This window comes from Centroberyx gerrardi, chromosome 3 (assembly GCF_048128805.1).
Source record: "Centroberyx gerrardi isolate f3 chromosome 3, fCenGer3.hap1.cur.20231027, whole genome shotgun sequence".
NCBI lineage: Eukaryota > Metazoa > Chordata > Actinopteri > Beryciformes > Berycidae > Centroberyx > Centroberyx gerrardi.
This window is the reverse complement of record NC_135999.1, coordinates 23,314,310-23,337,053: the sequence shown is the minus strand read 5'-3', so window position 1 is coordinate 23,337,053 and position 22,744 is coordinate 23,314,310. Positions and strand designations below refer to the sequence as shown.

The 22,744-nt window shown below is 42.1% G+C and overlaps 2 protein-coding genes across 2 annotated transcripts in view; both read right to left on the bottom strand.

Annotated features, from left to right (window-relative positions):
• Nucleotides 1-7,735, bottom strand: part of LOC139924866 (endonuclease V-like) — a 31,933-nt gene extending 24,198 nt beyond the window's left edge. The window contains exons 1-3 of the mRNA XM_071916074.2: nucleotides 7,576-7,735; nucleotides 5,415-5,586; nucleotides 257-391 (exon numbers count right to left, since the gene is read on the bottom strand). Of these exons, the coding sequence (XP_071772175.1) occupies nucleotides 257-391; nucleotides 5,415-5,586; nucleotides 7,576-7,619 (351 nt within the window). The 5' untranslated portion in view covers nucleotides 7,620-7,735. The remainder of the gene's footprint in view (nucleotides 1-256; nucleotides 392-5,414; nucleotides 5,587-7,575) is intronic.
• A 2,379-nt stretch (nucleotides 7,736-10,114) lies between these two features.
• LOC139924837 (SEC14-like protein 1) overlaps nucleotides 10,115-22,744 on the bottom strand; it is a 38,157-nt gene continuing 25,527 nt past the window's right edge. Inside the window, exons 6-16 of the mRNA XM_071916027.2 lie at nucleotides 22,231-22,504; nucleotides 21,422-21,531; nucleotides 20,835-21,024; nucleotides 19,863-19,951; nucleotides 19,426-19,496; nucleotides 18,364-18,535; nucleotides 18,009-18,143; nucleotides 17,543-17,677; nucleotides 16,345-16,596; nucleotides 15,294-15,472; nucleotides 10,115-13,611 (exon numbers count right to left, since the gene is read on the bottom strand). Of these exons, the coding sequence (XP_071772128.1) occupies nucleotides 13,506-13,611; nucleotides 15,294-15,472; nucleotides 16,345-16,596; nucleotides 17,543-17,677; nucleotides 18,009-18,143; nucleotides 18,364-18,535; nucleotides 19,426-19,496; nucleotides 19,863-19,951; nucleotides 20,835-21,024; nucleotides 21,422-21,531; nucleotides 22,231-22,504 (1,713 nt within the window). The 3' untranslated portion in view covers nucleotides 10,115-13,505. The remainder of the gene's footprint in view (nucleotides 13,612-15,293; nucleotides 15,473-16,344; nucleotides 16,597-17,542; nucleotides 17,678-18,008; nucleotides 18,144-18,363; nucleotides 18,536-19,425; nucleotides 19,497-19,862; nucleotides 19,952-20,834; nucleotides 21,025-21,421; nucleotides 21,532-22,230; nucleotides 22,505-22,744) is intronic.

Genomic DNA, 22,744 nt, shown 5'->3' with positions numbered 1-22,744 from the left:
AAAAGTTTTAGATAGAAAAGTGGGAAAAGTCAAGTCAGCATCCAATAGCGGATAGACAAGACAAGTTTGAGACGGGCTATAGTCCTGCCAGACAGTCTTGATGTCCAATATTCTTGTCAACCTTGTCTTGTCAACAAAGTAGTGGACACACTTCTGCCCCGAGAAAGTAAACTTTTCTGTCATTTCTTATCTAGTTTAATGTGTGCCCATCTCAACTGAGAGATGAATGTGTGTGTGTGTGTGTGTATGTGCTGACCTGAGGCAGAAGCCCGGGCTGCGTCCTCTCCAGCCGCTGCAGGGCCTCCAGGAGGTAGGGGGTTTCTCTGAAGGCCAGGAAGCCAGCGATGTAGGGGGCAGTGAGGGTCACCATCTGACTGTCCTCATACAGCACCTGGTGTGTGTGTAGGGGGGGGGGGACACAAACACTCATTCATCTTTTAGCACTCCTATCCCCGGGGCGGCAGGGTGGCCTAGTGGTTAGAGACTGTCCGGTAATCGAAAGGTTGTAGGTTCAATCCCTGTATCAGCCAGTGTGTCCATCAACAGCCATTTGTGTCCTGTTTGAGCAATAAACTGAACCCCTGCCTGCTCACTCACTGTTATTCACTCTGGATAACAGTGTCAGCTAATTGCCTAAATGTAACATAAAGTAAGAACAGCAGTGGGTTTCTGATGTGTCTGTGGTGCTGCATGGAGCTCAGTGAGTTCAGCATTGCACTAACACTGTCAGGGTTCAGGTTCTGGGAAAGTGCTTTGGTACAAAAGCGCCCCACTAAATTGCATCATGTAAGTGTGTGTCCACATACACACACAAGCTGTGCAAGGTGTAGAGAGTCAGCTTGAATGATTGCTAACATCCGAGCATCTGACACAAAATGAAACGTGTTTTGATTGTTGTTGATTAAAGGGACGTGAATATACTCTGAACATCGGCCAAGTTACTTGTGCCGCTTTTTTTTAATTAGCTGTTGCATACCTGAGGGCCATTTGCACATTGTTGTTATTATTAAAAGTAATACAGGCTTTATTGATAAAAAGACTTCAAAGGGATTATGCCACGGCGGGTGATAGGTATTTATGTAAAGTACTAAATTGGCTGAAAACACTATTGCCATTTTCTATTCTTTACACATAATCAGCTTGTCAAATTGAGGAGATTCTTTACAGTGTGAAACAGTGCAGATTCTGTCCAGTGGCATGGCACATTTGTGGTTTTGCAGCTTGATAGCAGAAAACAATTTCAAAACATATTAGAAAAGTGCAAATACCAGCCATAATCAATGTTAGACAGGGCTGTGAATTATGACCGAAATGTCCTACCTTTTGGTAGATATATGTGTCAAATAGTACAAAAAACAAAGGAGATTTTTCCTCAGATGTTGACATGAGCAGTCAAAGATGGAGTTGACAAAGTAGTTCTTTCTGAATATGAAAAGAGGATTGAGGGAGTGTGTGAAATATTCGTAGCTAAGGGGTGAAGCCTCATAGTTCTGATTCAATTTCATAATAGAGCTTTTACTTCCTTCTATTAAGCAGATAATGCTCAATAAACAATTTACAGGATTTGTAGGAAATTATTTTCTCAAGTGCTGAAAATCTTTTTTGCTGAATTGTATTCTTGTAATTCTCTTTCCTGAAATGAAATGTTTTTCTCTTTATATTGGAATATTTCTTCCAGGTTGTATGAATTGACAGGATGCATCCTCTACATGAATGCTCACCTTGCATTATGGCACAAAGGACAGCAACATCATATCCTGTGTATTGATAAATGCTTCTGTTCCTCTCTCTCTTAACACTCGGTGCAACAACTGATGTCCGGGTTGGCAATGTTTTTCTGTTTCCATGGTTGCCAGTCATTGGATCGCCATCAGTGTTGTTGTTGAAGAGCTGCATTGAAGAGGTCACAAAGTAACCACGGTGCGCCTTGCCAAGAACTGCTACACTACTGGGACACAGCCTGTTTACAAGGTCACAGGCAGCCAAGCTTCAGCTTCACACTATCTGAAAATGCCTGTTAATATTAATATTGCTCATTTACCACAACTGGTGAGGTTCATCTCTCTATTTGTCCATCACCATTATCATTTGGTGTAGTTTTAATTTCTGGATTAAGAGACAAAATGAAAAGGGTCTGGAACACGATGTTTCATGGTATGTTTAGGCTACAGCTGTCTCACGCTAACATAAACCCATAAACCCAAACTAAAAGCTTTTTATATGTATTGGACCCGGATATAGACTACTACATATTGCTTCATTCATATGATCTTTGGTCGATTCACACTGACTTTTTGACTTCTCATCCTATTATACCAAACGTTGTACATATTGGTTGCTACTAATGTAAGCCTCCTAAACCTCTTTACATGGAGTTTGTTCAGAGTTTTGGAAAACATGGATTTGTCATTTTGTTTTGGAACCAGTCATCCAAGGAATAAAGCCAACCAAGTAGAATCTGCCCTTATTCCTCACAGTCATTTGGAGAAATGTTGGGGAACAGGCTTTTTATTTTGGGCAACATCATCATGATAATTATGACCCTCTTTGTATCCCATGTGGGTATCAACAAAGTTGTGGAGGAGATACCGTAGCTCTCTGGTGCTTGGGCTGTCACTGCTCTTTGACCAGTTTGAAAATCTTCTCCAGCTTGAAACGAGAAGAGGCGCCAAGGTCCTAGTTAGACAAAGTGATGTTCTTTCAAATGCTCCGCAATGGCTCCTGCAAGGCTAACATGCAAAAGCTCTCCACTCTGCACAGAAACCAGCCCATGAAGCCTCTAGAGAGACGGATGTTTACTGGATAGAGTTTGCGATGAGACACAAAGGAGCTGCTCGTTCTGAATATGAAATGTCATCTACCATTCAGTAGATGTCAGTGTCATACTGCTGACAGTGGTGAGTCGACCTTCATAAAATGTTGTTTCCGCAGGTTATGTAGGAAAGTGAAATGAAGACTGGTGAGTGCAATGTTGTATTTGTGCACTGTATCTGGTTTGACACTGTAGCTGCAAGTTATTTCATTACGACAGGCGGACGTACAACATCCGTCTTCTGCTATAGAAGATGCAGTTCTCCGTAAAAATACAAGCACCAAGACATTTCCTTTCAGTATATTCCACAAATAAAATTCATAGCTTCTGCCACTGCCAGAAATTGTAACATGTTACCTGGATTTCTTGCATGTTGAAGGATGTGTTAAAGTATCATTCAAATATACAGTAAAACAAAGCAAAACCAAATGTGCTCAGCTGTTGTCTGAAAATGACTTCTTTGGGTAAAAACTTGAATGCAAACTGTGATAAAGCACAAAAACTATGAAAAGAAAAACACATTTTGATTAAGTGAATTTTTGAAATTCAGTAGCATTGGCCGTACTGTAACATATCGCCAATATTACTTTGTGTCACAAATGGCCTTAGGTGGCAGTGTTAGAGTAAACTGAATGAAACCAGGGAACATAATCACATTATTGGACAGCCTTTTCTGAACATTTCATTAGCCTTGTTTTATGTTATTATGGAATTGGTTCATGTATACTGACAAATGTCATTAATTATGATGGGTTACGCTGCAGAGAGTGCCAGCAGCCCGTGATAGGCCGCAGACGAGGGAAGGAGGAATGCTTCTGTAAGGCTCACAAAATGAAAATTGGGACTGTCACGGTCACTTTAACAAAAGGCAATTTAACAAGACACGACCTCGTGCTGCTTTGTATATTAAAGCTCGGCTGTACCGTATATTAAAATTGCTTCCTTTCCTTGCCTACTTTGCTTTAACTGCTTCGGTTGACTTGGAAAATTTATCTGGATGAGATTAAACATCCTCTGCTAATTCTGTAAAGAATATTAAAAATTCTTCACACTTTTCAGGCGAGGCGTCAACAGAAGACAGGTTAAACAACTGAATCAATAATATTCAAAAGCCCTCGAGTTATGATGCTTTTTGAAATAAGGTCAGAACGCTCTTGCATCCTTAACGCCTTTCTGATATGACATAGGTTCTTCATAAGTCCTTCATGATATTGTACGGCACATGCAGTTTATCAGCCTTGCATTTACATTTTGCTTTTTTACATTATGACTTCATGGCCATGGGAGTGTTATCATCTGCTATAGCAGGCGTATTGTTCATGATTTTTTTGTTCTTAAAGGGAGCAACAGTATTGAGAAAAATCCAGCCGGTGCTATTAAAATAGTCAACATGCTCCTCGTTGTTGAGGAGAGGCACTTGTTGGAAGTTGCTGTCTAAAAGGCAGAAGAAGAGTTAAAGATGCGCAGTTGGACAGTTTCACAGAGGCTGGGAGAAGGGTAAGACAGCAGGACATTAAAAACCATCTGACCATTAAAAATCCAAATGGTCAGATTCACACATTTCTAATGAGTGGAACATTAGTTGGGGTGAATCTTAATTAAACGTAATTAAAACTGAATTAAAAGACTGAATAAGATTAATAAAATCAGACACAACACCACTGGACCAGCAACAGACGTGGATTTTAAAATCCCCAAGAATTTAAATATTATGAAATTTGGGCATAATGAAGGTAGTTCTGAGAACTCAGTCACTATTTATCTTTGGGGGTCGATACACTAAGACACACAGCCGAGGGGTCTTCTTAACATTAATTAGGGAGCTCAGAATCTCAGAAAGGAGAGAAATTATTAAAAATGGGAGAACATTTGAAATCCGTTCTGTGGATTCTGCCACCAGAGAGCCTTGGTGGAAGTATGAGTACTTTGAGGAAGCGGCTTCAATCCACTGGGCAAAGTCTCCCTCACGCAGTCAGGTTTCAGTAAACATAAAAAAGTCTAGTGAATTGGAGGTGATGAACTCACAGCAGATAAAGGATTTATTTGACAGAGAGCTTGTAATCAATAATCCAAGGATGGCAAGACTATTAGCAGTAGCACTTTTAAAGGGACAATAAGTAAGATGTTTACTGCCCCAAAGTACAAAATGACCAAAATATATCTGTGGGGAGTTGACAGTGTTGTTGATCAATATCAATAACTCAACAATTACTTTGCCAGGGTGAAATTTCTGGCTTTCAAAACACTTTTGAAAAAAAAAAAAAACGATGGAGGACGGTGCTACAAGGGAGCGACCAGCATCACAAGATATTTCAGCTTTGAAGGCTAAAAAGCCTCATTCTCAAGCCAAAATAACAAACTACAAACACCATAATTATTACAGTATCTTACATTGGAATCTATGAAAATGTGACTATTGTTGATGGTGCTTCTGTAATTCAAGGGAACGGAAGCACCAAAGACTGTATAGGAGGAAATAAGTGTTGTTGTGACTCCTACTGGTGGCCGATAGAACTCAATAAAGGGCACCGATTACTTAATTCCCCTTGTATGTATTGGTAATAACGCTGACATGGCGGCCGTGCCGGGCATCGTGACTCACCTCCAGGCCGGGGTAGCTGAGCACCACCAGCTGGGCGCAGGCGTTGACGTCGTCCCCTTTGATGAAGGACAGATCCACTCCGCCGACTCTCTCCAGGCCGCAGAAGTCCGGGTTCCTCTGCCAATCCTCCGTGTCTTCCTCCACCAGCTGCTGCCGCAGACCGGCCTGCTCGCTGCACAGGGACAGAGCGGGAGGACGGCCTTCAGTCTGTTAGTGCAACTTTAAAAAACAATGTGTGCACACAAGCAGGTACAAATATACTACACCTATTATCACTTACCATCTGTGTTTCTGATGCTGTAACTTTAGTTTCTACTTTAAAACAGTTAGGCTACTCTAATTTGAGACCAAGGATTGTGAACTAGTAGTTTTGTAATTACTTTCTTCAATTTTTTGATTTTACATTTCTTCTTTTAAGTTTTAATTTTTAAAAAAAGTTTTTTATGCACTTTTCCATTCTATGTTGTGGGATATTGAGGGAGGGGTATGATTTTTGTTTTATGTTCCTGTGATTTATGTCTTGTCTTTTTTGTGTATTATGTTCTGTGAGCGCATTCAGACAAATTCACTGCAACAACTGCAAGTTGATGTGGCAATAAAGTACTGAACTAGAAAAAATGGGTAAAATACTTGCTCAGTTATAATTGGTAAGTCTCACTGTCTAGCCAACCAGATAATCTTTTCCAGTTAGAGACTTAACAACCTCTGACATGAGCTTTTATCAAGGACTCTGCATGGCAAACCCACACTGACCCCACCATAAAATAAAAAAGAAGAAGAAAAGTAAGAAAAAAAAGAAGAAGCCGCACTGATCCCTCTACCTCTCCGGTCTTCAGCTGGACTTTTATAGCTCCAGAGCCAGACACAAATCTGCCGGGGGGATGGCAGAGGGAATAAGGACATAATATGGTATCATGCCGTTATCAGTGGCCTTTTCACAACACACTCACAAATCAATGGCTGGTGCGGCTGGTGGCACCGCTCCAGAGCTGCTGGCAGAGAGTTACGGCGGCAGAGGGGGGAAATGTAGCAGCATCTGCCAATGTCTTATGGGACACTTTTATTTATTTGTTTGTTTTTAACAAGCAGATACTTCAAAATAGCTAATTATGACAAATGCATTGAGGGAAATAAGTCCCCATGACATGAGTGGTCTGGACTTTTGGGGGGACCTGATAGGAAATGGGCATTAGGTGAACATTAGGAAAAGAAGAAGGGGAGACAACACTGGCTGCTAAAGGAGGCTGCTAGATCATTGTGGAGTCCATTGAAGTATTATATTATAATATATATTACAGGGTTGGGCTCAATTCATGAATGAACTCATCAATTCCAATTCAACGAAATTGGAAATGGAACTTGACAAAAACCTACAGGAAACAGAATTGGAACTGAATTGGAATTTAATTCAATGAAATTCCATGTTGTTTTTGTTTTCTTACCACATATCTAAGATTACACATAGTGCTATATAGCCTATTATCAATACTGAATATCATAAAATGTTTAAGGAACCTTTCAGGTGGTATTTGATGCATAACATGTAATCTTAATACATACATTATGACTGAATGTATTTGATTTGTTTAACTGTTTTTTATTTGATTCATAATGTTTGATTTATAATATTTACCAAGTCAAGACAGCCTCTCTTAGAAGTGGAATTTAATGGAATTTAATGGAATTAATTTGTGTCCTGCCATTCCAATTCAATTCCAATTCTGTTTCCTTGGAGCTGGGTGACATTCCAATTCCAACTGCAACTCCAGCAAGTGAATTTGGATTTACCATGCATTCTCAGTTAAATTCATGAATGGCCCCAACCCGGATATATTATATTATTTGTGGTTCGGGGCCCCCTATGGCTGCTTCAGTGGTTTTGAGAGGGGTCTCCAGACAAATAACCGATAGTTTCCACTGTTTCTCCATATCAACATTAAAGGCAGCTGTCCAGTCGTGTATTAAATTATACAAATGGAACAAATTATCATCCAATTGCCGCTTGTGGCTCAATGTGTGGCCTATCTATTCGGGGGTCCAAGGCATGAATAAGGTTGGGAACACCTGTTACATATATACAGAGTAAACTTTGAAGCGCGTGGGTGTCGTTCCACAGGGTGCGAATGTCGTTATGTGAATGAAAAGAGAACAGGCCGCTGACCTTTCCCACTGCTTCACCAAATCTTCTTCGGCAGGACCGGACATTTGGACAGTGAGCGTGTCAGCTCGGCAGAGGACACAGGGTCACAAAGCAAAGGGCTTTTTTGGAAAAGAAAATCACTGACAGAAGCTGCGTTTGTAACACGAAGACCGAGGGCGATCTTCTTCCGTGTTTACAGCATGACGTCACTACGAGGGCGGGGCCTGGCTGTGGCCTCAGTGTGGCGTGGTGTTCATCGCCATCTAGTGGGTTTTAGAGCAAGCCACATGAATAAAAAATGTGAGTCCATACAACTGAATACTGTACTGATATTGCAGCTCTTTGTAAAGCACTATACTGTACAAATGAAACACTAGGAAAATAAATTAAATCACATTCAAGGAGTAAAAATGTAAGAGTTTTACTTGTGTTTGGCAGCTGTATGGCAATCCATTTTTGTCTTTGTTTCCTAAATGGTAGGCCTATAACCAGGAGACTTGCAAATGAGTTCAATACATTGTCCCTTAATGTCTTAGCATGGAGAAAGTCAAAGGTGTGCAATGGAAGTTCTTTAATCTGCCAGTGTCAGACTTAGAATAAAATAATCATATGCAATAGGAAGAGAAGCATCTAGTTCACTACTTTCAAATGCCTCATTAGCTCATTGGAATTGGAACCATTTCACTTTTATTCTCTACTAGATGGGACCAGGCAGCTCCAGTCAAATGATCAGATGTAACCAACAGTGTTCACACTTTTCACATAACTTAATACATGCACTGAATATGCACTTGTGTCAAAGTTAAGTGTTTTTCTTCACTATGTCAGGGGCAGATGATTGTCACAACTTCAGTTTCTTCAGCCAAAATGAAAGTTAATGTAAGAGATTTGGATTGCAATGCAGCTACAATGTGATGCCCTATAGCAGCTTTATTTAACACCATCACATCATGAGTACATTCATCAATCATCGTTATCCTGTGTTTTTTGTACCAGACAGACGAGGATGAGTGAAGAGGAGCTGGTCTTCCTGGCCAGCCGGGTCAACCAAAGGTCTAAAGACCTGGAGGTATTTCTCACACAGCAGCACAAAGCGCTTTACCGGGAGTTTCTGGTCAACGTACAAAACCCCAGAGAGGAGTCCTACGACCTGCAGGTCAGCACACTCTGCAAGAGACTGAGTGAAGTGTCGGATCTCAGACGGAAGATGATATGGAAGGAAGAAGAAGAAGAAGATGATGAAGAGGCAGGCTCCGAAGGCTCTGAAGAAACCAGGTAGATGACAGAAAGCTGAGAGCGAGGAGGATCAACAGGCAGGAGAAGATGGACAAGCAGGTTATCAGAGAAGCCTTGGCTGCAGCTGATGAACGAGCAAACAGGTACATGATAGAAGTAGAGATGGCCTGAAGGAGAATCTGGTGAAGAGGAGACGAGACAAGATCAACTACTAACCAGTGATTCTTTTGATGCAGAAAAAGCAGTGGTCCATTAACATTACTGCCTCCACTGACAGCACTTCCAATATTAAAAACACTGACTCCACTGCAAATACGAGCTGGGTGATCTGCAAACTCTAGAGGAAGGAAAGACTAAGGAGAGAGACACGGATAATGAAATGTTTGGTGTGAGAAAGACTGACTGGTGATCCATTAGACAAAGAAAAGACAATGTTGAATGCTGAGATAAACAAAGAAACTCAGAGGACCGGTGTCAATCTTCTCCTCCTCATTTTCAAAAGCCGGTGATGCAGCATGCATAAAACCCATTTTTTATGATTCTCACCAATTAAGAATTGATAAAAAGAGTGAATGCAGCCAGCGGCACACTGCTTCCAAAATTTGAGGGGGAACAAATTCACACAAACATGCAAATCTCTAGACAGCATATGACTTTGCAGCTTGGTAATAGAAGCATTTTCAAATAAAACTAATTTGTGGAAGGACAGTAAAACATGAGGAAGGGGGATGTTGGTTTACAGAAGTGTGATCTATGACACAGAATCATTCTGGATAAATATTACATATGAATAGCAGCAAAAAATGTTTCCTGTAAATATAAAATCTTTTATTTGGATTCTTGTATTCCTATTTCTATTTCTAGTCTAAAATCTATCAGGCAAATTCCACACCTTGTTTTGATGATAGTAAATGGAGGTTAAGGAATCAAAAGAAGAGGATTCATCTGAGTTCTTACTCTATAATTCATTGTACTGATCGATAACATGCATTTCCTACCAGTATGGTGTTTTACCATATACACAGCTCATTGGCTGTGGCTTTGATTATAATCATCTGTTAATTTGTTAGAATCACCTGTTATTTTCCTACCAAGATGGCGGTGTGGTGATATAACAGAATACTATGAATATGAACACATTTTAGATTTCAAATTGAGAGACAGAAGTTAACGCATGGGTCTGTGGGCCAAATTACACAGATTATCTCAATTATAGCAGCCATTGTATGGAAAGTTGTGGACGTTGTCAATATGTATCCAACTTCACACATCACAAAAATAAGAGAGCAATGATAACTGTTAAATGAATTCAACACAACAGTGCATCGATTTTCTCATAATTCAAGTTTAATGCTTTCAAAAAATGTAAAGGCGCCATTTTCTCATTAATCCAAACAAGTCCTTTTTACATAATTATTCACGTCAAGGTTAAAGAGATGAAGATATGCAACAACGTCAGAAAAGGAGAAGCAGAAAGACGAGGACAAATCGAGACAAACGGTTATAGCCCTCATCTGTCAATGAGACCTTGACGCAGGTGAGTAAGAGTAAGAGTTAACAGAGTCAGGGAGGCAGAGTGTGGAAGTGTTCTGGTGCTTGTAGTGACACTGAAGTCAGATGAAACTGAGACACAACATCTGCTCTGAGTACACTTTATATGTCTATGGCTTCAGTACTCAGCTTAGTGAGCCAGTTTTACGAAGCACATGTCCACTCTGCTTCAAAGACGTACAGAACAAAAGTGTTTGAAAGGAAAACAGAGCAAAACTGGAGTGTAAAAGGGAGAAAGAGAGAGACAAGAGAGAGACAAGAGAGAGACAAGAGGACAAATCGGAGAGAAACGAGGTCTGGAATTGATGCGACCTGTTTGTGAACCAATGAGCAGGATCCATCAAACGGCAATGAGGTCTCCCGGAAGAATTGCAAAGTGAGGGGAAATTACTGTATTTCTAGACATGCTTCAGAAAGTGAGAAGGAAAGAGTACAAATAGGTATTTACACCGGCCACGGGGTTCGGGGGACTGTTAGACAATTTACAGGCATAATATTTTCATCGTTTCAAACACTCAATTCTCATTCTTTCACACCGTCATTCACGCTTAACAGCCCTCATTCAGAGGAGGTCCTTTTCTCAGTAAAGCATTTCATGTTATTGCGGTTAATGACACATAGATATCACATATTATCCCTTGACCTTTTTGTTTACATGGTTAAAAACAAGCCGTGTTTCATGTAACAGCAAAAACAAAAAAACAGGCAGGGGGCCAGTGATTTCAGGAACTTGATTCCCATGTAAGAGGAAACCCTCATACCCATGTTTTCTTTTTGCTGTGAGCTACACAAGGTGACGTTTCGGGAGAGTCAGATGGCAACAGAGCCCAATGTGTTGCCTTGGCATTGCTGTTATAATGCCATACAGACATTTTGTAGCCAACACTGGAGGGATGTTTGACCCCGTGTCTCACTTCGTTGACTGGTGAAGGGAGTGTTGCCCATCTCTACTGCTCTAAAAAGATTTCCAAGTGTATCACCAACATACGGAGTAACATCGTTTAGATTTAAGTTAGGCTAGTTCAACATATTCACACATTTGATTACCCCAGTGTGACGAGCACTTCAGCCCTCTACTTTCTGACCACAGAATAAACATTTTTATGATCCAGGACTTTGCAAAAAAAGCCCCATTACAACAAACTCGGATGGACGATCATTTGTGCCCTTCGGCGGGAGTCAAATCCACGGGTAGTAATTAGTGCTTCACAAGCACACAGAGGTTGTATAAAAAAACAAACAGTTGCATGGATGCATTGCATTTAGAAATGTCGACATCATTCAATCCATAATTGCTGATCTACCAAAGAGGCGACCTTCAAAAAAGCAGGTACATTTCTAACTGATGATTATAAAGGCTAAAATGGTATTGACACATGGCTCTCAAATGTAGTATTTCATAAGTCTAAATTATAGATCTGTAAACCCCTTCACCATGTGAGCATGCAGTAACGCACCGCATCACCCCATCAAGTACTCGCCTCCAAAACAGTAACAATCTCCACCCAACACTAGTACATGTACAGTATCAATACGTTCCTAATGACGCAGTGACAAATGATAAGCTTCATCACAAAGTAACATTCATCCTTAATGCACACTAAATCTACATCACTGAGAAAAAAAAAAATATAATAATGGCAGTTTTGACCCATCACATCATGACCCTCCAAAATTCAGGCATTTCATTGGTTAGCGAGAGCTAGCCAATCAGTAGCACATTCACAAATCAGTGACAAGGGATCTCCTTGACAACTTGATTTCTTTTACAGGTGTCCCTCAATTCTGCAGACAGTCGACAGAAAGCAAACCGATTGACTGGCCATTCCAGTAACGATCCGATTCGATTTATGAATAAATAATGAAATTCCATAAAGGTAAAAACCGGCAAGTTATTTTTCTTTCTCTGCTGAACTGATGGCAGTTTAAATAAAAGCAAAGTAGTAATGTTTACGTCGCAGAATGTAGCGGTTTACTGGACCAGTTCGCCCGTCTGCCTGCCTGCCCGTCCATACCTTACGACAGGAAGATCATCTGCACCAAGCACCCATGATACTCCACAGTCTACATACATCTTAATGATAAATAGAAATATTTCACACAGTATAAATTCAAACTCGTGTTATTGCTTCTAGCGGATTACCTCGCTAAGAGTCAGACCCGGGTCAAATAGCGTGTTCAAATGCTTTTCGTGGTTTGATAAAGCCCTCATGAGACAGATGGGTGGGATTTGCCACATAAGACAAATAAAATGACCGCCGGAAAGCTCAGACAGCCACAGGAAAATATCTGAACGTCAATGTAGTATACTTCTGTGTGACTGACCACTCTCCTGACACCATCTGTATTGCCGTGATTCAGTAAACGCCACCCACTCAATATTCCATGCAGTTTTGAAAAACAGTTTTAATTATTTGGAAATGATATTTGACCCAGGTCTAGTAAGAGTTTACACCAACCACCCACACTTGACCTATAAACAATTCACCAGGTTAAATAAACCCCTCTGGTAATATGGCAAACACTGTAGATTTTTGCATGTCATCAAGCATCTGTGCGTGTGTCTCTGTGTGTGTGTGCGTGTGTGTGTTTTTGTTTGTATCCAACAGTACATCCAGTCTTTACAGCCGATGCACATTAAGTGAGGTGTGTGTGGTAATTGTTTGAGAGTGTGTGTGTACATGAATATGCATATATGTAACAGCGCCTCCAGTTTCTTCATCTGGTCCCACAGCTCCCAGGATGAGAATATTGCTTCTTCCAGCTTCCGTTGCCCCAAAAGGCACCAGCTCATCTCCCGTCTTTTATCCTTCCACCGCGCAAAAGACAAAGTCGAAGCAACCAAACGTTCTCCAAATGTTCTGATTCAACCGGCTGCCCGGCAGAGACAGCAGGCAAGAAAAATACATGACCTTTGTGCGATAAAACAGCCCTTTATAAATTGTACACATAGTCTTTGTATTTTCTTTTTGCCGCAGATTTTTTTTAAATTCTTTGTCTCCTGTTTGTGCAAGCATGCTTCAGTTCCACAGAGACTGGCTGTGTCGTAGGTAGAGTCTGAAGAGGAGGGGGGTAGGTGGAAGTTGGCTTGGGTTGACAATAAGGGCAGTGGGGGGGTATTGTGGGTATTGTAGTCCAAAGTTGTAGTCCCCAGCTTCCAGTTTCTACCTCGAGATCATGGAGCTGGACTGTGATTGGCTGGAGGAGGTGGTGGCGGCGCTGAGCTGAGAGAAACCGCTGTGGCTCGACTCCAGGCTGGTCATCGAACCCCTGAGACAGAGACAGACATCGAGAGAGAGGAGGGAGAACATGGGACAGAAAACCAAGTTAGCACTTCTCCTTCAGCCATACTTCAGATGCATCCAAAAACTTGAGCTACCCCAGTCTGCCAGTGGGCTAACTGAATGCATTGTGTGTGCACAGTTCGTGCTTTATCCAGGCCAGCACTCATGATGCAGATTCAGAACCATGCAGCCAAATCAAACCAACAGGAAGGAGGTTCACTCTGTGTGGCACACAAGGCTCAGGCTCTGCCATAGGCTGCAACAACCAATAGAATATTAGGTAGAAACTTTGGGTTTCAGACCAAGCAGCAACGCTATAATTAGGCTGGTTGAGAGAGGATATGAAACTGCCAAAGACTTTGCTTTTTTCAGTTAAGTATTTTCAAAAATACTGGGGAAGAGGCGGGGCAAAATTGCTAAAGGCTTAGTTGCCTGCAGCACAGTCATAACTATAAAGGATTTTTGTTTTGTTTTGCATGAATAAGTAAAGAGAGTTTTGGCTTCGTTTACCAAATGGTATAATTAGGCTGTTTGGTACAATTGCTTTGATTTCAAATAATTTCAGAGAGTCAAGTCAATATATACATTTCATATTCACCTAGCTCAAGTTGGTGTTTTAATGATTCAGAAAGATTCTGATTAAATGTTCTATACTGTAACATAATGCATTATTCTTAACCATGAGCAAAACATCCTGTTAAATACTACTAGAATGAGTTAGATGATGCTCTCAGTCTGTTTTAGAGAAGGAAGTGATGAAACAGCAAGTGCGCTGAAAGCAAAGTGAGATTGGTAGTACAAATGGATGGCTGTAGAAAAACAAATGCAGATGCCAGGAAGTGTCTGTGGGTGTGGGTGTGCATTTGAGTGCGTGTAGATACACACCAGTTGAGTAAGAGTGTGCTCAACTCAACCCAACCTAGGATTCCTGATATTGTTAGTCATGCAAGCAGGGTGGCTGAGGATAGCAAGTAGAGAGTTAGACTATAGTCTCAGTGCAAGAATCCTTTCTCCAGTGCAACGTGAAGCGCATTGAGAAAGACTACGGCATCCTGTTAGCCAACGCTAACAAAAGCAAAAACAGATGCAAACAAGCATCTCCTTGCTGAATCAGAAGAGTGACTAATATGGAGGGGGCCGTTCAAATTAGCAGCCAAAAGCAGCAATGATGATAAGTAGTGCTAACGGAACAGGGGCAAACACTGGGCCACTTACAAACTCTGCACATCACAGCAAGCCGTTCTTCACAGGAAGAGACAGAGAGGAGGAGGAGGAGGGGATTGTGAGCGATAGAACAGGAGCGTATTGAACAGAAAAGGCTGGATAAAAGGAGTCTCAGAGGGAGGGAAGCATCCTCATTTCATAACTGGGGTCCTAAAAAAACTCATGATGTTCTTAGGGCATTTTGAAATCTAATTTTTGCAACATTACAGGTTCAACTCATTCAAATATCATACGTGACACTATGTGGTAGGTTGTAGAGACATAGGGTGAAAACTGAAAGGAGACAGGAGTGAAAAATGGAGTCACAAAGGAAAAGTCACAATGTTTGAAATAAAAACACTATTACAACATCATGGTAAACAAATAACCTTTAAAAATAGCAAAAATATGGACACATACATACACTTTAACTTCTTTCTCTCTCACACACACAGAGTTACCAACCTGAAGTCCTCGGAGCCCAACACCTCGGTGTAGTACATGACTTTACACTTGTGCGAGGAGACCTGCAGGGTGGCCAGCACATCGTCCACCCGGGGCAGGTTGGTGGCCGAGCAGGCTGGCATGCTGTGGAACTTCCACTGGAGGATGTAGAAACCCGGCCACCGCGTTATATGGGAGCCCTGCGGAGAAGAGAGACTCCTGAGTTCATGGTACAGCCGCCATCAATATAATAACCTGTGAATACAGCCTGCAGCAAGCCAGCTGGAGCTGACCTCTCTAGCCTGTGAGAAGCCAGTTCTTAAGAGAAGAGATGAGATGAAGCTTCAGTGATTCAAATTAGATTTTTTCAGCAGGATTCAGCAGGGGAAAAAGAAAAATAGAATATAACCACACAAACTGAATATAAAATCACTACTAGAAACCAGTAGAAATAACAAGAGGCACTTCAGCTGTCTAAAGTCCTGCTGTACCATGATATACTAAAAAAATCATCAGTTATGCTCGTGGTTAATTAAGATAATTAATGCTTTAATTAGAAAATATTTAAATGTCACATAGTTACATAGTTGTCTTCACATAACACATGGGTGATATTAATATGAACTCCTTATCTTAAAGCATTAAGGATTTATAGTAGTTTCAAGAAAATCACTTTCTCCTCACTAATATGCACATTTATGCAACAAGGTGATCCAAAATCTTAAAATTGTAGTTATTTCAATTTGTTTTATTGTTTATTGTATTCCATTTCATTTCATTGTATTCCTTCTTTTAGATGGTGTTCATTTCTATTTTTAAGTCCTTTATCTTGTATGATGTTTTATTGACTTTTTAAACTCGTTGTTTAAACTTGTTGTAAAGCACTTTGTAACTCTGTTTTGAAAAGTGCTATATCAATAAAGTTTATTATTATTGTTTATTATTATTATTATAAAATCGAATCAGACTATCTACTATATAGGGGGAACCTGTGGTGTAAGTATGAAGTTTCCATCATGTATTGTTCTTGATAAGGACCATGATACACAGACTCATGATCCTGGATGCTGACCTGCACACTCTCTCCCTCCTTGCAGGTGAGTGGAGACTCCACCATGCTGTAGTCTTGGCCCAGGGTCCACGACTTGTCGATCAGCTGGACGTTGTTGCCCCCTGGCGAGGTGATGCCGTGGGCCCCCAGGGGGTCCTTACGGGGCAGCTGGGGGGCCCGCTTGGAGTGGTAGATGTTGAAGACCACGTCGCCTTTGCACACGTCAAAGTCCCAGGTGATGACCGAGGAGGCGTCAATGATCTCGATCAGCAGCTGGTTGGTGGGAAGAAATGAAGAAGAAATTAATGAATGAAGAAGAAATTAATGGAGTGATATGTGAAGAGAGAAACGGAGGAAACAATCAGAGGGAAAGAGAAAGAAATGTTTCAACCTCTCTCTCCTGAGCTCTTATTTTTATTTCTTTTCCTATGGCACTGTGGCTGTGACCCCTGCACTCCTTATTATTGGCTGCTATGAAACTGGTGTAGTCAAGGAACTGAAGCCTATTATATTGCTGCACTCATTGTAAGTTGCTCCATATAAGAGCTCCAGCTAAATGCCTATAAATGTATAATGCAAAAGAGAGAGAGAGAGAGAGAGAGAGAGAGAGAGAGAGAGAGAGAGAGAGAGCATCAGAGAAAGAGAGAGCAAGAGAGAAAATTGTGAACATCTATTTAAAAGGTCATGGGATAATTAACCTGAAATCAAACCTATTTCCAGGAGAGAGGATCCGTATGGCCAGGTGTCTCTCCCTGTGCTATAAGTTATATAACACCGCTACCAGTACGTCACTGCGGGCAGATGGGTTTTTCAAAGCAAACTTCATGCCAAATTTGTTCCCTATTTTGACTTGGGGACCACTTGGAATTAATTTACAAGCTAAAACCACTAGGTGGCAGTGCTCTCAATGCAACTGAGGTTAGAAAACATATTTGGATCTCTCTATTGAAAAGGAAAACGCAAGAGAAGGCAATACTGTCCTAGCAGCACACACCTCAGGGTATAACACATGTAGACTAGCATATATACCCACTATGTAGGACAAATATGAACCATACTGTTGGAAATTCTCACTTATTGACTTAAAAACGTGATGTACCTGAAATTCTGGCGCTCGTGACAATATTGTCCTGCCCTGCATGTTCCCTTATGCTTCCCACACGCTGCCCTCTCTCCTCCCTCCCCTTCCCCAGCAGAGGTGCTCTGTTTTGGGCCTCACCTCGTGCGGCGCTCCCTTGAAGATGCTCGCGCTTTGGTAGATTGTCTCTGTCCATAGGCGGACGTCCTCGTTCTCCATCTCCTCAGCTGTCCGGTACATAGACTTGGGCACCAGGCCGCCCTCTGGTACCTCACACTGCAGAGAAAGGAAGAGATGCACGCACGCACACACACACACACACACACACACACACACACACACACACACACACACACACACACACACACACACACACACACACACACACACACACACACACACACACACACACACAGAATTAGGTCAGTAAAGGAGACCCCAAGGTGGTAGGTAGTCTAAATAATGTAAATCGCTTCTCCCTTAACACAGATCATGTCACAGAATCTAGAGCAGATTCAGAATTATATCATAGTCTCAGATGACAACCTGCAAGTGTAAATGTATCTCCTTCTCACACACACACACACACACACACACGCACACTTACCATGCACTCTCCTCCCAGGAAGTCAGGGATGATCTCCTTGTCGATGTAATCCACCAGTCCTCCAGGACCCTGGTAATCATTGCCTGCATAGATCAGGAACTTCTTACGGGTGTTTTCATCGATGAATGGACTTACCTAGGGGCCGAGGAGGAGGATTGATGAGGGGTTAAACACATACACATAGCAAATAGGCTAAATCGCTGTACTATACATAAACAATAAACCAGCATTGAGAAGAGCGCAGTAGAATGCATGCATGCTTGGTGTGGGTTTTGTATGTCAACATATGAACTGCATGCTGTAAGTGGAGTGTTTGAGATTGTTGCAGCTAGTGTATTCCCTTCCTGGTTCTCACCAGTGTCCAGAGGACAGGGAAAACTCTGGGAGCTCTCAGGATCAGCAGTCGCCCCAGTGTCTCTGGGTAGTTGGCCTCCACGACCTCGATGATCCTCAACAGGGCCTTGACCCCCGGTCGCCACAGGTGACGCATGTTCAGACCCTCCAGATCTACCAGGCACGTCCAACAGCTACCAAAGAGATGTGAGAGGATTAGGAAGTGGATAAACGCCTAGCACACACATTGGCTACGGCCTCTTTTTTCCACCACTTAGCACCTGTCACCCTGAAGTGAAGCTCAAGTGTTGAAGGCAGCACTCGCTAATTCTGAACTCCACGCCCTCCCGTACATTTTCCCGCCTCAGTTCCCTCTCCCTCCCCCCCCCCACCTCCCTTCCCTCTATGCATTCTGCACAAGGGCTCTGGCGTGATATCCATCCACAGCCCACTTCACATGTGTTCCTGCATGGCTTTTCTCCCAGCCACCTCCTCACTCCTATCTGATGGAGCTGACAGATGACAGATACCATCTCTACTCCCTCCCTCTCCATCGCCATCTGAATCAGAGCACTCAGAAAACAACCCGCTGCATTCTTTCCATGGTAGAGATAATACTCCTCTGGACTCACTCATTGTGTGTGCGTGTGCGTGTGTGTGCGCACATACACGTGTGTGTGTGTGTGTTTGTGTTTTAAACCGCATAACCTTGCCAGCTACACCTGTGCCCATGCTACAAGCAGTGAACTGAATCCAATAGCCTGGGTGCTGGTTGCTGTTATAAAGCCGAGGACACATGTCATCTGGGTATATACAGGGTAGAGTTGCAATAAAAAAAAAAAGTCAACTACCATCTAAACACAGTTCAGTGTGCAATGTAGTAGCATGTATTTACGTAATTTTGCTTGTTTGTTAAAGTCAATTTTTCCACTTAGCCCTGCTTCTCTATGTATCTACACCCACGCTAAAGCTAGAGTTTAAAGCAAAATAGCTTGAGTGCTAGTTGCTGTTACATAACCAACATAGCAGTCTTTCAGCCACTGTTACTGAGGGGAGTTTGTATTGATCTGTACTGTAGGTTTACCTGATAGGTCGCCCAAACACCTTGGTGTTCTCCTCGCAGCGTCTGAGACCCTCTTCGTTGATGGAGAGCACCTGAAATGAACACAAGGAGCGTGTTTGTATACTAGTGCACAAACAGATTTTCATTTCGATTTTACATTTCAAGCATTTAGCTAATGGTCTTATCCAGAGCGACATACATCGAGAAGAGAATATACTCAAATTCCTAGATCATCAAAATTACAAGCGACACATACACGCTATATATACACACGCCCTTGTGTTATTACACTTGACAGGACATGCCACTGATGTACATTCATTCCCTAACCTGTAACCCAACCGCTAAATGTCTATCCTACACCCTAACTGACCCATACAGACATACACACAGCCTCACACATGAAGACACACACATGTAGATATTAGTTTGAAGTGTGTTTCAGCAGTGGTACATACATGTCTGAGCAGAGACTCCTCTCCGAGTGCACGGACCAGTCCTTTGGTGTCCATCTGGCCCAGCCTCAGGATGTACAGAGGACGACCATCTGGAGGAAGAAAACAAATATCAACATTATCTATCACACTTCTATCTACTTCCTACAAGGCTGTGTAACTGTTAGAAGGAGAGGTTTGAATTGTTTGCCCGTCTGTTGCTTTATGTTGTGTAAATAAGTCAATAAACGGAACGTGTACACCGAGAAATGTTCTTTTGCTTTATGCATGTGTATCCCATAAAATTACGTGTAGAAAGAATGATAAGAGATTAGCTGCATGCTGATAAGGCTGCATAAAATCCATTAGAAACCACGGAATTAAAGGGGACAGAGAGGAGGAGAGCAGGGAGAAAGCTGAACGTAAGGGCAGATAAGCTACTCCCGAGTTTGTCAATGGTTTCACTCCCTGTTCTAAATAAAGACTCCATAACAGTCAATGGAACTCTGAGTGTGTGTTTGTGTGTGTGTGTGTGTGTGTGTGTGTGTGTGTGTTGAGAGCTATTTGGGTAACCAAACAGGGCTGACAAATTGGCCTCATGTTTAATTCACATGCATAGCTGAAGGCTGTGGGTTGCCAAGAATGAGGCTAATTTATGTGTGTGTGTGTGTGTGTGCGTAACTTGAGTCTGTGGGTAATCAGAGAACCAAGATGTTCTTCAGGATAGTAGTATGGCCGGCGCTGAGGTGACCTACATCAATCACCAGTGTGTGTGTGTGTGTATATGCAAAAGAGCGACGGCATGCATGTTCAGTGCGGGAAGAATGTCACTAATGCGGCATTCGGGGGTGAGCATGCAGCATGTGTCCACTCGCTCAACTGACTGTGTGGATGTAAAGGTGAAAATTAGAAAAAAAGGTGTAGCATATTTTTTATGGAATTCACACACACAAACTGGTTCCCTCCCTCCTCCCCTCTGCCACGGCTGCACCTTACCTCTGTCATGGTGGTGCCAGCCGCCGGTGTAGTAGTCGTGGAGGACCTGCGGTGAGCTCCAGGTCTCCAGCAGGTAGTCCACCTGGTGCTGCTTCCTCCAGGTCAGAGACTGGCACAGGATCTCCCTGGCCTTGTCCATGTTGAAGTCCCGGGCCCGCAAGAAACGCAGGATGTGCTCGTCCTTAGGGATCTGGATATAGGAAGATGAGTGTTGAGGTTTAGTTTATTTGCGCATGAAAAAAAACATTAAAAAAAAAAGGATGAAAAAAAAAGAAGAAATACAAGCAGTGTGAGTAGGACAAAGAAACCAAAACACCAGAGGGAGAGATTTAAATGCTGATGGAGATTTATTTCAAGAGCTTATGCACAAAATGTAAAGAGAAGACAGACATTGTGAAAAACAACTGATCATGGCATAAGCTGTCAAAAAAAGAAAGTCTTCAATCCAATAAATCACTATGTAAACAAAGCCAACAGTAGGGCGACTGTATGAAGTTGCTAGTTCTCTCTAGTGTGGAGAGAGTCTATGATGTTCATGCATGGATTTGATATTGTTGGTGAAAAGAGTGTGTGTGTGTGTGTGTTACCTTGCCCTTGTGCGTCTCCTGCAGCCACTGGCGTAGTCTGATCAAACAGCTCTCCTGCAGGGGGGTGAGGTCGCCCAGGTAGCGTTTGATGTAGTCTGCGTCCAGCTTGTCTGCACCACACAAGCATAATATAACACCTCAAATTATCACAGTGAAGTCAAACACGACAAGGCAAAACCAATTAACTGCAAGGTTTATAGCCAAGAAATCATAGTATATTGATAATTTTTTATGCCAATTTATGACGTTTCACTGTTTTTGACCTCCCGTTTATAGAATCACTTGTTTCTTGCCTCGCTCAACTAACCTATGTTACCTAGCTTTCACTGCTTTTGCTATCAATTTTATGTTTTGCTTTTACTCCCTTGCTACGATTTGAAAAGTGCTATATACACTGCCAGTAAAAAGTCCGGACACACTCTAAAGGCTTATGCTTAAATGCTTGAAATTTGTTTTTTAGACAAATTAAATAGTGAAGTTGATGCCCATGTAAAAAAGGTTTCTTTCCAAAGCCTTTGTCTTTCCATCAAGGCAAAGGGCGGCTACTTTAAAGAATCTAAAATATAAGATAGTTTTGATTTGTTTAATACTTTTTTTGGTCACTGCATAATTCCATTTGTGTTATTTCATAGTTTTGATGTATTTACTATTATTCTAAAATGTGAAAAATAGTAAAAATAAATGTGTGTCCAAAACGTTGACTGGTAGTCTAATATAGATTTTTATTTTTACTATAAAGATTATTACTACTAGAAAATCAATGCAGTAGCGGTATTGACGCCCATTTTCAATCAGCTGTGGGCACCGACCTTCAGGCGTTCCAGCCGCGTTCTCCGTCAGGCCGTCCGGCTGAAGAGCACCGGTGTCCTTATTGGCATCCTGAGCGGCGCTGTCCTTGGCGTTGGCGGGCAGGGGGATGGTGATGGCGGGGGTGACCGGGATCTTGGGGAGGACGGGCGGGCTGGTGGAGAGGCTGGTAGGCCTGGGGGGAGGTAGGGCAAGGGAGGAGGGTGTCCAGCGGGGCACGTGGGTGATCCCCTCGTCCTCCAGCTCTTTCAGGTAGAACTCTATGATCTCCTTGCCCTGGGAGGGAACGGAGGCAAGAATGGGAGTTAGAGCGGGAATAGCAGAAGAGGTGGTGATTAAAGGAGATGAGATGTAAGAGGAGAAGAATTTGGGTAAAAAAATGAGACATAAAAAGGAGAAAAGTAGATTAGAAAAGAGAGGATGGGGGTGATTAAAGTATTTCTAAAGATAAAACCAACAGTGCTCATGATTCCTGTATCTGCAGATTTATGATGTACTAACCAAAGAAAGGATGTA